Source organism: Emys orbicularis, chromosome 6 (assembly GCF_028017835.1).
Source record: "Emys orbicularis isolate rEmyOrb1 chromosome 6, rEmyOrb1.hap1, whole genome shotgun sequence".
Classification (NCBI taxonomy): domain Eukaryota; kingdom Metazoa; phylum Chordata; order Testudines; family Emydidae; genus Emys; species Emys orbicularis.
This window is the reverse complement of record NC_088688.1, coordinates 30,138,626-30,159,969: the sequence shown is the minus strand read 5'-3', so window position 1 is coordinate 30,159,969 and position 21,344 is coordinate 30,138,626. Positions and strand designations below refer to the sequence as shown.

Here is a 21,344-nt window from a genome sequence, read left to right as displayed (position 1 = left end):
ATTTTAAATATAATCCAGTTACTTCACAAAGCTTCGTTCATATTTTTCCCATACAAAGCTGACATGCAAGGTGAAATCAATAATACTTTATATCATTATGAAAAAAGGAAGCTAGCCCACACAGAAGCTATAAAAGGAAAAATCAAAGAAAGAACAGGACACTGTCATCATATTACCCCAAATGAGATTTTTTTGTTACATGCCTAATGGGCCTTCAGGATCTTTAAACACAATTCGGCAATGAAACCAGCTTCCACTAATGGTGAGAAAATAAGGGATGAAAAGAATTGCCATGGGAAAGAAAGACATCAGGGGCCCCATTCAGCTTTCCTACATATAGATTAAACTGCTACACAGAAGTATATTATTTTGGGTGATTGCTAATGAACAATTTTACTAACTGGTATTCTTATCCATCAAATTATGTACTACAAACACTGTCGGGTACTATCAATATCGTTTCTATGAAAGTGGAAGATACTGGAGAAGAAAAAACACACTAATTGCTAGAACGTTGACTCCAATGCAAAGTCACTATGTATTTAAAATAAACACACAGAAATTAGAGAATGAGTTTGGCTAACCAGCATCTGTCAGAGTATCTTTTTTTTATATGACAACTGAGACTTGACTAATTTTTAAGATATTAAATTACCATAATTAAAAAATGGCTTCCAAAACAAATAGCGATGGAGAGATGACAGGTATTGAAAGCACTGGAAAGCTAAGTCTTGTGAGGAAGGAAGAAGGAAAGGACTGAAGTTTCCATGTTTGTTAGCTTCATTGTGAATTGCTTCCCCTTTTTGTAACACTCTATTGGGGTAAATTCTGTGGAATTTAACATTTGTTTTGAGTTCCAACAGCCTTTACCTGTAGAGCTAGAGGAGTTGATGTAAATATGGATGTGAAAATATAGTCCAACTTGCAATGGAAACTACAGGATAAAAACCTGGCCTCCAAAGTCTTATGACTGGAGCTACAATGGCAACAAAAGCCCACCTCTTTAGAAAGTAGCTAGTGTGGGCTGGGCAGGAACGTTCTAAACAAATCAGAAGCTAGATGCTTTTACACCCAAGGGCCTGGGGTGTAAAAGACTAAATGATGCAGCTCTGTCGTTTGGGAGAGTCCAATGGTGAGCTGCAAAGGGACTAGAGGGCTCAGGCAGAGCTCTCAGCATATCCTTTGCAAGTTACAGTCTCTGCCACAGACAACAGACAGAAGACCTTACGAGGACTTTTAGGAACATGCCAGATCAGAGAGCTAATCTTAACAGAGGGGGACTGCCTGATCCTTCCCTCCTCAAGACTAGAAGTCCTTGAGAAGGAAACCTTTTGCCACAGTTTAGAGCAGGCTCTACCACTTCACTGTTAGACACAGACTAAGGGGCTCCTGAGAGATCGCCAACCACTCTTGCTGCTCTGTATGCCTCTCCTACCCCATTACCAGAGTCTCCTAAGGGCCCCAGTGTCTGCAAGCCTGCCAGCGCTTGTGCATTTAAAAATGAATTTGCCACCAAGTACTCGGCATTCTTAGCTAACTCATAACATGTTTGGGGGGAGGAGGGGGGGAAGAGGAAAAAAAGTGGGATGGCATTTAGTGGGTGTGTGAGAAAAAGTTGAAATGTAGAATTTTTTAATGCTGTTAGCCTTTGTGATAGAGAGAGAGATTTATCCAATATTTTAAATGCAGATTTTTTTTACCCCCTTTTTAGTGTAAATAAAGCCACTCAGGGTGGGCTGCCCAGCTTTTGTGTTTTTACTGGCTACTACTGTGTGTTTTATTTGCTCCTCAGATTGTAAGCACTGATTCCATTAGTATAAATCAGCTAAAAATGAAATCCAGAGTAAGTTTCCTGAGGGAAATAAAGCCTGTACTCATGGTGTGAAGATGGCTGCCTCAGGTGGAGGTACCTTAACATCCTTCCATCTGGTATTGGATTGATTTTTCCTGGCATTCCCTTCCCCTTCTCACTCCCTTCCCCGCCCTCCCCTCCCAAGTTCCAGGAGAGCAACGTCCTCTCCTACTTTAAACCTCCCCAGAAGACAGTGACAGTGCAACAGGCATGGGACTTGATTCCCCGGGAGGGAAGCAAAAGTTAGGAAACAGGAATGATTAGAACAGGACCCTGTACTATATTTCAGTGAAGCAGCTGTTCCTGAACAGAAGTCTCCTCCATATGTTGTGTCTTTAGAAAACCAAATGACTGTACTTTGACAGATACTCCCAACGGAAGGGGAATATTTAAAAAAAAAAAAAAAAAAGAGATTCAACTTTCCGAAGATTTCATGAGCACTTATACTGAGCAACAGTAGTAAAAGGTTAGAGTGTTGTAGCCATTGCTTGTAAGGATGGAGCCCAGCATGACAGACCTAACAAAGTAGTACTAAGCTTAAAAAGATTAAAAATTAACTGCTGACATAAATGAATGCAACTCCACTGAAGTCAATAAATGGCACCAATACCTGTATGATTAAACAGTATCATGAAATTATTAGACTGTTTGATACTCTGTGGTAGGTTGATAAGACTAGAACATTCCTCCAGTTAGCTTGTTCTCAGATATCAGCACAAACATAATTGGTGACAGCAAAAGACAGACTTCTAGGGCATTTTCATACAATGAAAAATCCTTTGTTAGGTCTCCCTCTACACACACACCCCCCACCCCCACAATGGTACTTACCTGACATGTTTGCCTTGTTCTTTCAGCATCTTCACCAGGTCAGCTATGGGGTACTGAGCTTTCGCTGCACACAGACCATATCCTGAAAGAAACATTCCCATACTTAAACAATTGTTTCTCCAGTTCAAAGTAGGAAAAGTTGCTTCATTTCCTTTTCGTGTACACCAGAAGCTCTAACCATAAAAAAGCTGAACTCAAACATCACGATAACTCATGAGAGTTTCGGCACAACCTAATTTTTTCTTCTTCTTTTTTGCTCTCCAGACTGAACTACAGTTGTGATATCAATACATCTGTTTGGACAACTAATCTACAAATGGTAAACTTTAACTTTACAGAAACATACATCCTGTTCTGTTGTACTGGAACAGGCGGTTTCACACAAACATAGCCAAAATCTGGTGCAGAAGCTACTGTCATACCTTCAAACTCACACCTTCCACCAAATTTTGGATATCTACAATGCAAATCCAGGTGGGATACAGCCTTTAGGGATATATAATTATTTTACTTTCATTAACTTTGTACAGAAATAATGCATGGGAGGAACATGCATCACCCTTAAAACCCTCAAGGGCATAAATTGTAAGCAGCATTCTTCTAGTAACATAGTGCTGGAAGTACCAACGATAGCAATAAATGCCAAACACCAAAACAATACAGCTGTGTGCCTGTTTGAAGCAAAGGTAACTCTTATGAAACAGTGTATTTGCCTAAATTGGCATACATAAAAGGATACTAAGAGTGCTGGTGGAGTTTTATACATTAATAGTAAGATGCTGTCCAATGCAGCCATTGGCATTGTGTGGTTTAATGAAAACAAATCTTGAAATATAACTCATGACCAACTTCTCTTTAAAAGGATACTCTACTACAGAAGTATACAAAACCTACATTTTTTTGGCCAAGAGAAAGGTTTTATAAAACCCTATGAGAAGTGTTTTCAAGATTTTTATTATCTCAGTGGTTGGATTTAGATATTTATCAGCAGTCCAAAAAATAGAACATTGAGCTAGTGGAGAAGAACCACAAAATCTTCCAGTTCTAATAATCCAAGGTAGAGAAATTTTATTACTGCCACTAGCTGTATTATGATCATGCCTAAAAGCCCCAACCGAGATTATAACTCTGTTGTGCTAGGTGTTGGCTGTACAGACAGAGTAAGAGATAGCTCCAGACCTTAAGAGTTTACGAACTAAATAAACTAGATAAAACGGTAAGAAGAGACACCAAGACACACAAAACTGAAGTGACTTGCCCAAGGAGGCTTCACAGTTGCTTAGTGGCCAAGTTGGGAACAGAACTAAAGACTACCGACTCCAAATTTAGTACCTTAACCACTAAACCACATGTCCCCTCTTATGATTGTGAATCATGAAGATTTATAACCTATGTCCCTTTAGTATCTTACAATATCCACTGTCACTGCCTCTTACCTGGAGTAATGATAATACTATTGGCCTCCCTTATCATTTCAACTGCATTGTCCAAGTTGACTTCTGTGTGAGTACCAGTAATTTCCATAGGTTTCCCACCAGCTGTTGAAGTGGTACCATAGCCACCAAGTATGACATTGGCAAGAGAACGATTCATGGCCTGAAAAACAAGGTGTTTTTGTCCAGCTGATCACTAAATCCAAGGGGAAGAGGGTTCTCCTAACAAAGCAAAAACTTTCTAAGAAAATAGCCCTGTGTTAAGGTTGTAAAGAAAAAGAAACCAATTCAAGTAACAATAGGGTTACCATACGTCCGGATTTTCCCGGACATGTCCGGCTTTTTGGGCCTCAAATCCCCGTCCAGGAGGAAATCCCAAAAAGCCGGACATGTCCGGGAAAATAGGGAGGGAGGGAGGGGCTGGCGGTGCTCGGCCGGGGCCAGCAGTGCGGGGCCGGCGGTGCTCGGCCGGGGGCCGGCGCTCCAGGGCTCGAGCCGAGCCGGGCGGGAGATGCCGGGGCCAGAGCCTCTTGGCCGGGGCCGGCCGGCCGCCGGAGGGAGCCACTGGGCCGCGCCCCGCCCCAGCTTACCTGCTGCCTCCCTGTTTCAGGCTTCCCGCTAACATTTGATTCGCGGGAAGCAGGGGAGGGGGAGGAGCAGGGGGCGGAGCGTTCATGGGAGGGGGCAGAGTTGGGGCAGGGACTTTGGGGAAGGGGCGGAGTTGGGGCGGGGGCGGGGCCCCGTGGAGTGTCCTCCTTTTTTAAATTAAATTATGGTAACCCTAAGTAACAAGAAGTCTCTAACAGCAAGGTGTTTTTCTTTTTTGGTTTGGAGGTTAAAACTTTGTCCTTAACTCACCCTGTCCAAGGCACAACAGGGTAAGTCAGGCAGATTCATCTATGAATATCTTATAAAATCTTTAAGAGATTTGGAATGTTTCTTGGGATTAAGTTAGTTTTAATCACAAAAAAGTTATTAAAAATCCAGCAGAATGAACCTTTCAACCATTAAGACATTTCCACAAACACCTCCTCATCTGTAACAGATAAGTTTCAATAAATATATTGTTTTGGATGGAAGTCACATTGAGAAGAATGTTGTTTCACTGGCACAGTTTGAGTCATGTTTGCATTATTAGAGTTTATATCATCTTAAATCTGACTTTGCCTACCAGGTCATGAGAGTGACGTTTCTTTTTCATTATAGAGCTGCTGAAGAATAAAAGCTGTTCAGTCCCATGGATTATAGTAATGCATTTAAAGCTACATTTTGGAAAGCAGTTCATAACATGGAACAAAGTCCCTTACTTAGGGGAGGGTAGAAAATTGACACCTGCTGAAAAATATCACCACGTTATTGTGTTTATTGCACTTCAGTAACTCAGTTGCAGTTATTCTGATTGACTGTTATCTATACTGGGTTAAAACAGCACAAGAGTTACTGAGCATCATCTTAAAAGCTAAACTCTCCAAAGTTTGCAAATATAACGTGATTGCCCCTACTCTCCAAACTTGCCTGTGTACAGACCTGATCAGGCCATGCATACCATACCTTTTTATTTAATCTTTCTTGAGCAACAATTGAAACAAAAGTTTACATTAAATTATACAGGACATTTTGCACGATACCAGCTCTAGTTTACCAGGAACAGAGTAATGGAAGACAGTCATAGTTGGTAACAGGGAAATATCAGGAGGGGAACAGATGGCAACATTGATATGAAAGAAGGCAAGAGTGGGAGGAGAAACGGAAGGTCCGAAAATTATATAATGGGAACAGACAGAAATGGCAGTTGTTGCACAGTAAGGGCACAGTTTTCTGCTATCTATCCCGCTTAGAAAACGAGAGGGAGATGGAGGAAAAGAAAAAAAGATTAGTGTGGAAGCATTCCAGGAGCACAGTCCATTACTAATACTAAAATATGATTACACATGACGGGATAAACAAACTCATAACATTATTCCAGATTTGTCAATAACAGACTAATGTGCATCTGCTGCCACCCACTGGAGATTCAAATTCATCGAACTCTGAACAAACCATCTAACATCACTTAGGACTGTAGATTACTAACTCAAATGGTAAGTAAAGCCATCGTCAGATTGAACCACACACATTACAGGCTTTGTAAAGGTTCATAGCCGAGTTCACTCATGACAATAGGTTTTCCTGTGAACACAGACAGACAAGTCGAAGCCTAATTTATACTGCTAATGGATAAAGATTACAAAGATGTTCAAGTCTGAGGAGTCAGCCTACTTAGGTATTCATGGCGTGATTCTTAGCCCACTGAAGTCAATGGATTTTGTATCAGATTCCTAGGCTCCAGTTCTGCAAAGCATTTAAGAGCATGCTTAACTTTGAATTGAGCACTGAGTCAATGGGAATTAAAAACAGAGTGTTCACTACTTTGCTGCCTAGGGAAGGGTTGTTGAATTGGGACTTTATAAAGGGGAAATGTTTCAGAATTGCAGAAAAGTCAGGCATGTTTAATCTCGGAATTGCTGCTTCTACTTTCACAAAAGGTTCAGTCTGTCCAACCCAACAATTTGAATTAAGACCATAAAGAAATTTACCAGTCTCTAAACAACATTAACTGATCATAGCAGTTTTGCCTCACATCCCTTCCCTGCCCAGTGCAGATTCTGAGCATGGCTCACCAGTTATTTTGCAATACAATTTCAAGTATGAACACAATTTCTATTTAATTCTTACCACACACATGATGTAAGAGAGGATGGCACCAGAGGAACCAATGAGAGCACCAACAATGGTCAGCAAGTTGTTGTTGAGCAGGAAGCCTTCAGCACACAGAGCCCATCCAGAATAACTGTTCAGTACAGTAATAACTACAGGCATGTCAGCACCTCCTATAGCTGCTGTTAAAGTGACACCCTGAAGATGAAAAAATATATACATTTCACCATAATCTTACAAATTGTAAGCAACAGAGATATTATATTTAATATTGCAGATATTTACTAAAAAGCATTAAATCAGATTCCAAAATGATTTGATCCACACACCAAAGTATGTTCTATGTAAAAGAGATTAATAAGAGATTAACGTATAGGATTTCTGATCATTTCTGCCTTCAAAGATTAGGCAGAAAAAACACATTACACAGCTTCATAAATAAGGTCTTTTGTTAACACTGGCCTTGATTAAAAATAAGTGATTATATCCCTAAAAGCAGCAGGTTTACAATTCAAAGAGAAACTGTGCTGCTGATGTACCAAGGTGAAGAAATATGATCATTAAGAAAAAAGAGACTTGTAGAAGATCTATAAATATGTTGCGGCGTCATTAAACAGGTCTCTCTTGATCTACTTCATTTTATCCTATTTGTGAATAGTTCCATTAATTCATGATACTTGAGTTAAAAAGGTGAATTGCAATTCTACTGTATTTTATTTTTAAAGTGAACTAAAAGGTATTTGTATAGTGCTGAATGCCCAAAATAGCAAAGGCAAGAAGGATAATTCAGCACAGTAAACTAGCTTTTTCCTTACCAAGGCCCAGATTCAGCAAAACTAAACATATGCGTAAGTACTTTACTGAATCAAGGCCCAATTTCAGATCCTTTAAAGTCTCACGTCAACTCCCATTCCACTCTAGTACCATAGTTTTTACCAGAGCATCACAGCAGAGTTGTCTAATATACGTGGTAGGAAGTAACTTATGATATAGCATACTTCAGCAAAAAGGTGATATTTTACATTTTAAAGGGATATAAAAATTACACATCTTGCAAAGCTAGATACTAAACCAGTCCTTACCCGAGTTCTTACAGATTAGCTTCATCTGCCCACAGGGGTCCATGATACAGTAGCTCTGGTTTATGGCATGATAACCACTGCATCACAATATATTGATGGGACAATTTTAGTATCTGGGGAAAAAAACAACTGACAATTCTGTACATGCTGATTCCCCCCGGACTCCCTTGCTATGTGGGCATTCAGCATATATTGCAGCAAAACAGATATTGCAACAAAACAAAGTCTATATGTCTGTAATCGCTGTTCACTTTGAGTATTGTGCAACTCCCTGACTTACCATAATAGCAGAGAGTGCCGACACTGAACCTAAACAGGTAAGTCCTGTAGTGTAACTAGGATCAATCATATATGGAATCATTCCACCAACACTGGCAGCCAGCAAACTTGCATTCAGTAAGTGCCGTCCTGGCAGAAGGAGTGGTGCAGAGTTCAGGACACCTGGAATCAAACATACGATCACATTTAAAACCTAAAATGCATGAGTGACACCTGACTCCCCCTGTTCCCCTAAGAGATTAAAGGAAAATAAAACACCCAAAAACAAAATGAAATTCAAAGTTAAGGCAGAAACTGGCAGATATGGCAGTTTCCTAGACAAACCTTATTGAACTAAGTTTCAGTATCTTAGGAGCTCATTGTATTAATAATGCAAGTGTGTATCATGGGATTGTGTGTAATGTCTCTAGGGAGGAGACATAGCTAATGAATATCCAGGGCAGTGTTATGAGCTTTAGAGAACTCATTGAAACAATGTGCTAGACAGACAAAGTTAAGTGGGACTCCTAGGAACATCAAATCTATTCTTGCTTGAGACTTTTTTTTTGGGGGGGGGGGGGGGAGGGCAGCCCTCAGAAATGAGTATTTTGACTTTAACAGGAGGAAGGAACAAATATATCCTTTCTCCCAAGTGCCTTATGATGTTTATTAATTTCTAAAGTTCTCCAGTCACCACAGAATATTCCAAGGTAAATCTGACCTGAATTTCTCATGGTAAAAACAAGTGGGTTGGGCTCGGTTGGGGGGGGGGGGGGAAGAGAAAAAGGGAGAGAGAGAGAGAGAGAGAGAGAGAATGTGAAGGTAGAGAGGAACATGCATTACATAAACAGTTCTAGCTCTGAGGTGAAGACTTACTTGTGCTATCCATAGCAGGACCAGAAGTACCACATAATGCCAATCCCCATTTAGGTATGGATTCTACATTCGTATATATTTCATCAGAAAGTAACAAAAAAGGGCTCTGTGACAGGGTGTACCAGACCTACTGAAGGCTTTGCGGTCCTACCACACACCAGGAAAGGAGCAGTGAAGGTGGGTCCTTCACACCTAGAAAGGCTGCAGGGAAGCAGCCAATCAGAACCCAAGAGTCTCAGTTAAAAGGACCTGCAGTGCCTGAGCAGGTCAGTTACTGGCTGAGACCAAAGAAGCAAGGAAGGGTGCTTGTTGCTGATTATTGAAGCTTGAGAACAGAACCAGAAGAAAGGTTCTGGTGGTACTTGCATTCAGTGAGGAGAAAGAGGATTTGAGAACTTCAGCCCAGAGGTCAGGGTGCAGAGAAAGGAGCTACAGGGGGAAAGGACCAGGGAATAGCAGCAGCAAACTGAACGAATCAGTCCGTGGCTGCGGTGTGTAGGGGTCCCTGGGCTGGGACCTGGAGGAGTGGGCCAGTTCCCCCACCAGCCACTAGCAAAGTGGCCTCAGCCCTGAGAAGGGGACAAGACTCAGTTGAGCAGCCCAAGTGAAGAGCAGGACTTAAAGGGACCCAGCGGTGAAGACCCTGGTGAGGGTAGACCAACAGTTCCAGTTGGACTCTTTACCTAAGGCCCAAGAAAGGGGCAAGATTTAAAGGGTCCCGAGACAGTGTTGAAGACCCCAATAGGGCAGACCGTGTGTTGAACTTCTGTTACCCCAGAAGGGGTTCATTCATCAAGTTTGACTGTGTGACTTGGCCAGAGGGCTGAGACTCTGGAGACCCATCCAGCAAGGGCAACAACCCACAGGGGGTGCCAGAACCAAGAAAAATTGCAGCACCTCATCCAGAAACAGGAGGCGAGTGTCTCCTGTCACAGGCCAAAGCCTGTTTATTCAGAAGGAGGACCATTCTCAGGGGGAAGGCAAGAAATGGGCAGTCTTCCAGTGCTAGGAACAGAGAAGAGTACTCTGGTATCTCTGGCTCAGTAATGGAAACAAGGATGTCCCAACAATGGTACTACAGAGGTGAAAAGGGAGAGGTGGGAGAGGATTGGGGCAGGCATCTCGGGATTTGAGCTCATGAGGTAGCGAGAAAAAGCAGCACACATTGAGTGGCTGCTCAGGGTAGCTGGGTACGTCGCTTGTGATCTCCACTCACAAGCTGCCTTCTCCTAAAGCTCTCTACTAGAGAAATTGCTAGGGCAAACCACCTTGTTTGTATATTCTATTTCCACCTTCTCTGTGAGGCCTTGTTTATACAGAGAAATTTTAGCTAAAAATTCCCAGTGGTGCTACTACAAGCTATACCAGGATTAGCACTGGTGGGAATTTTTAGCTAGAGTGCCCTACTATGGACAGGTCTTAGATTTCTTGTACCTATGCACTGAAGTGTTCACTCAATCACTTCCACAGCAATCAACTTATGTCAAATGAAGGATTAGTACTTCAGGTAGAGAATAATCATCAGGTGTTGGTGAATCTTTAACGATTCTATGTTTCATAGGAATGTTTATAAATATAAAAAGAAGAGACAGATTTCATGTGGTATGTAAGCAGAAATGCATCTAAATAAGATAACTTTAATGAATTTGACTGTTTAAAGTAGGGTCATGTAACATTTGCAAAGTCAACAGATCTAGTAAAAGAAATCTGTACTCCAAGTCAGAAATCCTATGGAAGTCAGTGACAGAACCCCTATTGACTTTAATAGGACCATGATTTCACCCTAAATTGTCTACTCGGCCAGATGACAAATGTACTTTTAATTTTAATGAATTTCAGTAAAAAAATTATGTCCAGACAAAGTATGTACAGTACATTAAATAAGAAATCCAAATCAGTACTAAGTTTTGGATAATGTGGGCTGGGGATTGTTTACATTATTTGGTGATTAACATGAGAAATACTGTCCATAAGCACACTGAATGCAGATCATCCATAAAAAAGCACTATACAACAAATAAAAAAAGTGCAAGGCAGCAATTAAAAAAAAACCCTCAAGTTAAGCCTATATTAACTCACCTGATACATTTTCTGTAAAACTGATTTTTTTTTAAGCTCTACACACACAGTTTATTAAATGGGTGCTAGAGTCAAAGAAAAATGACAAAAACAAAATAAATTAAAAAAGTAGCTTTTACCCAACATGGACAACACTCACCTTGCAGTTTCCCGTAAGCTATGAGGGAGCCACTGAAAGTCACACCACCAATGTATGTGCCAAGATACGCCACAATCTTGGTGAGGTTTGCAGCTGGATCAGTAGCGAAGTGAGGATACTCAATCATGTACTCTGCTACGCAGGTGAGCACAGCAGCCAAACCTACCAAACTATGGAAAGCAGCCACTAGCTGAGGTAAATCTGAAATCTGGATGCGTTTAGCAATTGTCAAACCTGGCAAGAGTTGGAGACAAAGAATTAAAATATTAGAAGGTACTGTTTTATGTTGATCATGAGTTTGTGTATTCTGTTCAATATAGTAATGTCAGTAATTTTGTGCCTTGGGGACATTGTGCAAATAAGGAAATCAAAAAGTCAGAAATGTATTAGTATTAGACTACAGCCACCTGAGAAGCTTCCACTGGAGTCAGTATTCTTTTTATATGAGGCAGCATAGTCCAAAAAGAGAGGGAATCTGACTAGACTCAGGAGACCAGATTTCAATTTTTCAGTTAGTAACTAACCTGCAGTGTGAGCTTAGCCTCTCTGTTCCTTAATTTTCTTAATGAGCGAGCTGGGCAACTACAGATCCATTAGTCTGACCTCAATAGTATGCAAGCCTTTAGAACAAATTTTGAAGGAAATAATAATTAAAGACCTGGTGGTAAATGGAAAATGGGATAAAATGTAACAAGGTTTAACAAAGGTAGATTGTGCCAGACTACCCCAATATCCTTCTTTGATAACTGTTTTTGGGTTTTTTTAGAAAAGGGAAGTGTGGTAAATTTAATCTATTTGGACTTTAGTAAGGCATTTTATACAGTAATAAACGGGAAATTATTTGTTAAAATGGAGAAAATTGGGATTAGTACAGCGATTGTGAGGTGGGTGGCTAAAGATAGGACACCAGTGGTTGTGCTGAAAGGTAAATTATTGGGCTGCAGGAAGGTTACTAGTGGAGTTCCTCAAGAATCAGTCTTTGGACTTGATCTCATTGAATATTTTCATTGGTATAGAGCCTTGCAGCAGGACTGGGATCCCACCCGTTATTATGGCAGAGGGACGGAAGCTGGTAAAATGTACTTCATTGTAAGCAGGCAGCTCCTTATCTGCTAAGTGGGGATCACAAGTTTTATCCCACCAGAGTAAAGTGCTTTGATAGATGGATAAAAGCACTCTATAGCCACTAAGTTAGAGTAAAGATATCAAAAGTGGCATGTAACCATGAGCTATTAATTTCACCTGTAAGTTATAAAATTGAATTTTACATGATGCTGTACTCACCTATGGTGCCACCAAGGGTCATTGCACCTGACATCTGAGCCAACAATTCTGGTGATGGTTTAAGGCCTCCAAGAGTAGCCGCCAAACCTCCAGCAACACCTATCATACCCAAAGCGTTACCCAGACGAGCAGTTCCTTGAGTGGACAGACCAGCCAGAGCACCAACACAACACAAGCCTGAGCCCAGATAGATCATCTTTAAAATAACAGAAACACATATATTCATTAAAATCTTTCTGACCACTACATAAAAGACAGATTTTTAGTGCTGATGGTTCACAAAGGTGGATTTGATCTTAACCAATGCTACTGAGGAGGAGTTCGAGATTTTACTGTGGTGTGCAAATTTGTTGTTGTAATGTGATTGTGGTCATTTTAAAAGGTTACATTTAAATCAAATTTGAGGATTTTTGCTTTATTAGTTTAGTTCACCTGCTTCTCATGACATTAATTTTAAGTTGAGACAACTTTCCAGAAGTTTTCCCTTCGCAAGCACAAATTTTCTTAGCATAACACCAATTAATGTTGTCAGAGTTCAACTGTCCTAATGGGTATGGAAACAATTTTTGATGTTTACTTATGATACATTTTTTTCTTTTGTAAACAGGAAGCCAAAGGTATCTTACATGGATACATTTAATTTCAATAATAATTTAAATAGCATAAAATGGGTGTTTGTAAAATACTATGTTACAAATCCCTGAGACAGTTATTTTAGATTGTTACTTCAACAAAAAATAAAAGGTAATTGATTTCCATTTTCTTAACTAGTATGATCTGAATCTGAACAAGCAGCACTATAATAAGAGGTTCTACATTGTGAGAAATGGGATTATTTTTAAAGACCTTATCTCTGATCATTCCTTCTGGGCTGAATCTTTGTAGACATGGCCTTAGCTCAGAATCCCATCCATCCATCCCTCCCTCTACCCCACAACAAATGTGGTTTACAAGTTTTAAGACTTAGGTAAAAGAACTCCTACCCTTTTTGCCTGGTCTCTGATTTAAACTTTCAAAAAACTCTTAGCTCTCTATTTCGTTCTTAGGTATTGCTAGAGCACCCATTTCAATAGCATTTAAAAATGAATAGCAGAAATAAAGCTTAAGAGATTTGTCCATAAAGCGAAAAACCCTGCTGCTATTTTAGAAATATAAAGATATTTTAAAGGAAGTTGTTATTTAGAAACTTTGCAACACTAAAGTCAATGTCCAAGGTTCATTTGCAGTTTGGAGATAGCTCGTGGAGTTAGCTAACACTTGGCTGCCTGTGTGGAAATAAGCAGAGGATGAAAAGTCATTAATAGTTTGTGCACTCCAAAGCCCATCAACAGAAAAGTATGCCATGTCACTAGCAGTCAGTGGATGCTTGCTCTAAAAGCCTGTACTTGACATACAGACAAGCTCCATATCCCAGCCATCAGGTAAAGGGGAGAGGGAATTCATAATGTAAACTGGAGCGTGACGCATTCCCAACAAGTGGAAAGTGTGGCAAAGCACAGAGAAGAAAGTAATACTGAAAGAATAGCAATTAAGTGTGTGGAGGGAGAAAGGGGACACGACCAACAGAGTGAATTTTTCCCTTTCCCACAAAGAAGTTAAATGCCAAAACTACTGTAGCATCAAGTTACTTACAAACCTGCAAATGTCAGAAAAGTTCTTTGACCTTGTCTTGACCGGTTCTGATCCCTTGCCCATGTCATCTTTACCAAATGTATAAATAAGAGGTAAAACTAGAGGCAATTTGAGAAAGAGTTGGGTGGGAGATGAAGGACAGTAGGATACAGCCCTTTTGTAGGTTTATTTCAGAACCTGTTTGATCAAAGTGATTTGAACACTGTGTACTTTAAGTCCAGTTGCCAAATAGGAAAGAGACCTGGTGAAAGCTGGATCAGCAAATGACTGAAAATGAAGGATCTTCTTACCTGTTCAATATTATAGCCACCCTGGAGAGCAGCTGCATATCCCCCTACAAAGACACCAGCAGGGAGCAGGTACAGGTAATTGTATTCCGGAGGATCAGTAGGACGCTTGAACATATCCAGCATTCTCTGTGTAACCAGAAAGCCACCTTGCCAAAGTACAAAAGAAAAAAAAGAAAGCTGAAACTAGGCCTTGGCCAACCTACTAGGAAAATATTTAGTTAATCCTAGTACCCATTGGAACATGAATAAGAGCTTTGGAAAGCTTGGAATCTGGTGTACTAGCCAGTATGCAGATATCTAGGATTAAGGTCAGATATAACTACTTTCTTTAGACTACACGGGGAATTCATCCAATTGGAGGGAGGGGTTGGTGGGCTGGCAACCACATACAGATACCAAGATCTGTCGGACACCCCCACCGATTTGCAAGGTGGCCTACCCATCTACCATTACTCTCAATTGTCTACCTGTTCAGCAGCACAGCTCATTGATGATCACACCACTCATCATCCATGCCTGTATCGTACTTCTCCTCCCTACTGTGGGATAGAAATGCACTGACACACACTGGAGTTTCCAATGAAAATTCTGCAGTGGGTGTCCTCTGTTTCTGCCACCTAAACCCTAACCACGTGTCAGAGCTTTTACTAACACAGGTATAGGAAGGGAGATTATGCCTGCTCTCTTCCCTCCCAGTCACAGCCAGGAACAGTCTTCATAAGAGTCAGGTGCCCTTCCATGTTACATAGTGGAAAGACTGTTATGTTCCCTATTTTTGTTATGAGTCTTTTTGTAGATTGGCCCCTCTGGAAGAGGGGAGATGGATAAATACAATACCATCTCAAAATACAGAGGAATACATGTATTCCATGCAATCACTAAAGTGATTAAACTATAAAAGACAACTGGTATTCTAAGACTTTCTCCAACAGAAAGTCACATCATAGAAGGGGCACACAAGAATGCCACTGTCAACAACCATACTAGCTTGTTTGCTTTTTAAGTGATCCCAATCCATAAATTAGGGTCATTTCAATCTATACCACTACAAAAATGGAAGGCATTAATGGACTGTGGTCACAGTGTGTTTTGATTCATGTTCATAGAAAGTTAACATGCTCATACCTGCAATGTTGACAGATGAAACAAAAGCAGCAAGCACAGCAAGACCTTGAGGAGTACTTCCAGGGAAATAGTTCCCTCCCATCAATGCCAACCCACCAACTGCAGTCAGTCCTATTAGAAAAAAAGATACGAGTAAGCTACTGAATATAAACAGTGGATTATATACCAAGCAGCGATCTGATTCAAGAATCAACAGACACCACTTGATTATAGTTTTGCCAAACACTGTACACATTACTGTAGTTTAATCCTTCTGAACCACGATTGCAGTGAAATAAAAATTATTGGCAAAGCTATCCCAGTGTGCCACAGAACACATTAGTAAAGCAACAGACCAATATATTTTTGGAATAGAACACACCATATGTTAATTTAAGCAGCACTGGCTGTTCATCTATAAATGAAAGGCTGAGTTATTAGGCCACAAATGTGACCGGCTTTGTTGTTCATGAGGGCTGAGAACAGCAGTTATTTCCAAAGTGAGGGCCAGTTTACTGTCAATCCTAATTTCATTATTAAGATGGCAGTAATCGCAACTCTGTATGCTGCTGTACAAACATTAAGAGGAGACGGCCCCTGTTTGAAAGAGCTTACAGTCCAGGAAAGACAGACAAAGCTGTTCAGACTTGTACTAGCTCAAGTGCTGGTGTAATTTTTTAAGGGCAAGGAGAAGGTTATAAACCTCATTGAGGTCATTAGTGGGAGACTTTCCAGAAGTGAGTGTGAGGAGGAACATGAAAGATGGCCACTCCAAGTATAAAAGAGTAACATGGAAGAAGGCATGAAGATGAGAACAGGAGAAGGAGAGAGAGGGGGCAGTGAGGAGAGAGGCTTAGGAGGAGTGAAGGGAGTAAAAGAGGAAGTAGGAAGAAGAGAAACCAGAGATGTAAGCACAGTTTGTTTATGACCTGAAAGGTGAGGACTAAGAGACTTGAATATGATATGGAAGGGGAGGGAAGCAGAGAGCAACAAGCCTGCCAGAAGGGAAGGAGAGGGAGATGATTTTAGTGGCAGGATTTTGGATAGATTGGAAGGGAGAGGTGTAGTATGCAGGAAAGAGGTTGCCATGTCCCAAGCAAGAGACAACCCAGTTATATGGTAAATTGCTTTTAAAAATATGCAGTATGTTTGCCTGTATAGATTTGTAACTAGCTCTCTTTGAAGGAGGCTACCAGTAGTAAGAACCACACATGAAGTCTGTTATCTTTGCTATTTATGACAAAAGGTTCAGTTGGAATAGTCCCAAATCTGGCTCCTTAGCATCTTAAATACAGAGGATTAAACTTCTACTAAAAGCTCATAAAATAGCATAACTACACCCAATGTTTCCTCTACACAACACAAATAGCTGCAGGGCAATCACCTACCTGAGATGGCATTAGTCACAGACATGAGTGGAGAGTGAAGAGCTGGGGTCACACCCCAGACCGTGTGGTACCCTACTATTCCAGCTAAACCAAACGTTGTCACCATCTGTGGGAATGCAGAATTAGGAGCTGCAATGCCCAGTCCCAGCAAGGTAGTCAGACCTAAGGAGGACAAGGTCAATGCAAAATTGTGATCTCTAAATGGTTTATTTACATTTCTCCACTGAAACTGTAAGACATATTGAATATGTAAATCAGATTAAGCAGTTGATGAATGTGTCCACCCCATTGCCCTAATGTACCCAACCATACACTATTGAACACATCTTATTTCTTGAGACTTCTAGGTGCTCCGATACTATGGTGAAGATACAGCTTGGATTAAAAACCCTCCCTCCTCCTCCATCACAGCATTTTACATTCATTCATTATTACCTTGGACAAATGAGTAGTACACACCTGATGCCAACATTACATTACTCTGAGAACAAAACACAGAGGCTTGAAATGCAGGCCTACACTGAAAAGTGACTAATTATGGAAGCATGTAGTTCCATTTTGGTGTCCAGAATAAATCTGCACAGTTTACAGAAATAAAAGGTTTTTGTAATGGTCAATCCAAGCAAATGGCACATGGGACGTGAAAATCAGATGGCTGTCAAAGAGGACTGTGACAGAGTGTTGACCTAGACAGTACAACGAGAGACCCGCAATCAGAAGGGACAAGGGAACATTACTCCCAATCTGACCAGACCATGAATGCCACAGAAGATAGCCAACTATGTCACCCTTCCTGCACAGGTCAGCAGGAGTGCATCAAGTAGCACTGGCTGTGCACCCCTTGTTTTGCTGAATATTAGTTCTTGTGATGAAAGACAACAGGAAATGCCAAGGTCTGAAGACCAAGGAAGATTGCTGCCTTGCAGCGTAAAAGGTGAATGGAAGTCCATTATTCCTTCTGGCAGATCCAGCCCTAAACACGAGCCAAGAGGACAAGGTCCAGAGGGCCCTCACCCATCATCTCCCTCCCAGTGCTAAAAAAGACATGGCAAACTCCCATGAGGAAAGAAAGGGGGAAATGCCGTCCTCTTCAAACTGACAGCCAGAAACAATGGAACAAGTCAGTCTGAACCAGACTGCACTGGGCTCACTATTTAAATCAAGTTACTCAATAGCTTGTAATGGCTCTCTCTAAAATAATAATGCCCACCTGGAGACTCCTTGATTAGTAGATCATTAACCCAACAGTTATAGTTATATGGGAGCAATTATAGCTTATCAGCTCAAAGCCTACTTTGAAATTTGAGTTGACAAATCCAATAGACTTTAATTGTCTGTGTCAGCCCAAATGTTGGGTGGAGTTCATCTCACATTTCTACTACTGTCCAGATTGCAAATGTACTTCTAGCTTTTAATTCTGTACAATGGAAATAAAGCATTTGTGACAGATATGACAATATTTTGGACAAACTTGACTGAATTAAATTAAAATTAATTCAATAAGGTTTAAGTTCTGTAGGAGCTCATTGTATTAAAAATGCAAATACTTATGTACTATTGTGGGATTGTATGTAACTTCTTTTAAGGGGTATGAAAATGCCCTCACTCCAATCATGTAAGAAATCAGCCTTCTGAAATTTCCCCCTGAGGGGGAAATCCATTGTCTGGCTGATTATCTATTCATGGTGTCTTCAGAGACCCAAACTGGATCAAGGAGGGACTCCTTTGTTTGCTTGTTCTGAGCTGAAGCTGTGATGAACCTCTGACCACAGGAAAACCCCTGGGTGGGGTCTGAAGGACTGTTCACGAGCCAGAGCCCTTGTTAGAGTAAGGGGGTGATCTCTGGTAAGCTTATTTCCATGCATGTAGGTTCTTTTATTATTGTTAATGTTTTTTCTGTAATGCTTTTACTTTAAGAATAAATGTGCTTGCTTAGAAAGCCCTGTGTGGTAGCTGAACTGTAGGCAATTATATGGTCTACTGTCTCTGAAGCAAAAAATAAAGCAGGCCAGCTTAGGGAGCCTCAGTTTCCTGGGGAGGTCACAGTACAGGAAGGGACCTGTGCAGTCGGGAAATACCCCAGTCAGGACAGAGAGAGACGTGGATCTCTGCCTAAGAGAGGTAACAGCTGAGGAGCAGGGAGCCTAGAGCAAGTGCTCTTGCTGGGCCATGAGGGGGAATACAGGTGCAGCTGCCCTGAACTGTGACAGCATTGAAGTAAAAATCAAGTACAGTTTTGTGTATGAATTTATCAGATCTGTGGGCCTGAAGAGAGGCTCTGCAGGTGCTGATCTTTATTAATAAACATGCTCTCTGGATTTTTCTTATGCACACAGACAAAGCTACACTGGTAGAAGAGTTTTCTACCTTAGGAAAGATAGTGCTGAATGTGGTCTCTCTCCTGTTTTGATTAAATGCAAAAGCTAAATAAGAGTACCACAATCACGCTGAAATTCTGTTGCAATACTTAAACCATGAGTTTTAAAGAAGAAAAGAAAACAGACATGCAATTACATATTCTGAATTCCTTAATAGGCTAACTTACAATATTGGTGCATGTAAAATGCTAATTGAAAACCTACTGGCAACTCCTATTGCCTGCTGCTTATTCTTCAAAAGCAAACACTTGTTCCCAATACTTCGCAAAGTTGGTGGGCAATTAGTGTCTTTTTGTGTCCAGTAAAGCGTGAAAAAATCCACTTCCGAAAAAGAACTCAAACACACATACTTCACAGACTTTGCTGGAATACTAAGTATTTCACAGATTCTTAATTAAATAAGCCAAACATACACCCATGCATGTCACATTACTCTGGACTATTTGAGATGTTGAAATACCTGCATTTCTGGTGAGATTATTTAAGTTTTGTTCTCCAAGAAACAATTATTGCATTGTTTTTACACTAAGTCAGTAATCAAGCAGTCGGTTTCTCACACACCAAAAAATAGGGTTAGAACTAGTTACTAATGGAATGATTAAAGTTACTATTTTTCATTAAGAACTTGTCTACATGGCTATGCCCAGGAAAATTCATGTGAATTAACTTTTAAAGTGGATTAGTTACAATGCATCCTGTGTGATTGCTCTTATTCAGAATTAAAGTGAATAAGCTTGATTATTCAGTTCAGCTTGATTTACTTCCAAAGTGAATTAAGATAAACTACCTTCTTCCCCATATAGACAAGCCTAAGTTTCCAAGAGGCTGAATTTAGCACACAACACACAGTCACCTAACTCTGGATGTAGTTGCAGTGTCAGAGTTCTCTTACCTGCAGTATATGCAGATGCAGCAGTCATAGTTTTTCTAAAAGGTGTGATCGTGGCTGCTTTCTCAGCTTCCAGCTCAGCCACACTCTTCTGTTTCACAGGAACTCCCTGAGGAATGTTGTTTGGTGGAGGTGCTGGAAAAATCACCTTGCCATCCTGACAATACAAAAAGTTACAGTTACCCCTAGAATGACAGATGGCTTGCCCAGCTGGTCATTGCTTGTTCTTCAAAAATAATTTCTTTAGACAAGAGTCAAGATCAAAATCAAAGAATGATGGGTGAAAATCTGGTCTGTGGCTTGTCAAATAAGAGCCATAATTATGAACAGAATGTTCTTCATAACATCTCTTTTCAGTCAAAGCTAAAGATTATTGTTCGGGACAGCGGAACCAGAGGTGGGCAGGGGCTAGCACCCCTGCAATGGAAATATTGAAGGGGCTGATATATGTTTCTGGTCTCTCCCCCCTCCCCTCCACCCAATATCTCAGAGGCAAGGGCAGGATCCAGCTATGTTTCTGACCCAGAGGAGGGGCCGGTACACGAGACTGGGCCAGCCATCAGGAAGCAGGTAGGAACAATTCTCCTCTCCCCATCTTCCAGCCACTACAGGTCCTGGCAGGAATGTGTGTGCCAGCCACTGGGGTGGGGATCCAGGGCACCAGGCACCAGCCACTGGGGAACTGCCATACAAACAGGAGTAGGAACTTCCAGGTCATCCCGCGCAAGCCTGGAGTCTGTTCCCCCGTCACATCCAGTCTCAGTAGCTTCCCTCGCTCCCCCTCTTGTCCCTCCCCTTCCTCAATGACAGTAGCATCTCACCCCACCACCCCATTATTATTTATTCATAGAATTAACATTGTGCTAGGCACCTGAGGGAGTATTATTATACTAGCAGCTAGAATCCCCAGTCAATATCAGGGCCCCACTATGCTAGGCACTGTACAACATACAGTGAGAGACAAGTCCTTTGCTAAATAACTTACAATCTAAATACACAAGACAAACAAAGGACAGGAGGGCAAACAGAAGTACAGAGAGATTAAGCAACCTGCCCAAGGTCATACAGCATGTCAGTAGTAGAGCGGGTAATAGAACTCAGGTCTCCTGACTATCTGCCCAGTGCCTTATCT

The 21,344-nt window shown here is 41.0% G+C and overlaps 1 protein-coding gene across 1 annotated transcript in view; it reads right to left on the bottom strand.

The window, feature by feature from the left end:
- The window catches only part of NNT (nicotinamide nucleotide transhydrogenase), a 66,784-nt gene that overhangs the window by 15,944 nt on the left and 29,496 nt on the right, over window positions 1-21,344 (bottom strand). The window contains exons 10-19 of the mRNA XM_065406316.1: window positions 20,216-20,369; window positions 16,946-17,107; window positions 15,579-15,689; window positions 14,454-14,599; window positions 12,532-12,727; window positions 11,248-11,481; window positions 8,176-8,336; window positions 6,832-7,011; window positions 4,120-4,279; window positions 2,684-2,765 (exon numbers count right to left, since the gene is read on the bottom strand). Of these exons, the coding sequence (XP_065262388.1) occupies window positions 2,684-2,765; window positions 4,120-4,279; window positions 6,832-7,011; window positions 8,176-8,336; window positions 11,248-11,481; window positions 12,532-12,727; window positions 14,454-14,599; window positions 15,579-15,689; window positions 16,946-17,107; window positions 20,216-20,369 (1,586 nt within the window). The remainder of the gene's footprint in view (window positions 1-2,683; window positions 2,766-4,119; window positions 4,280-6,831; window positions 7,012-8,175; window positions 8,337-11,247; window positions 11,482-12,531; window positions 12,728-14,453; window positions 14,600-15,578; window positions 15,690-16,945; window positions 17,108-20,215; window positions 20,370-21,344) is intronic.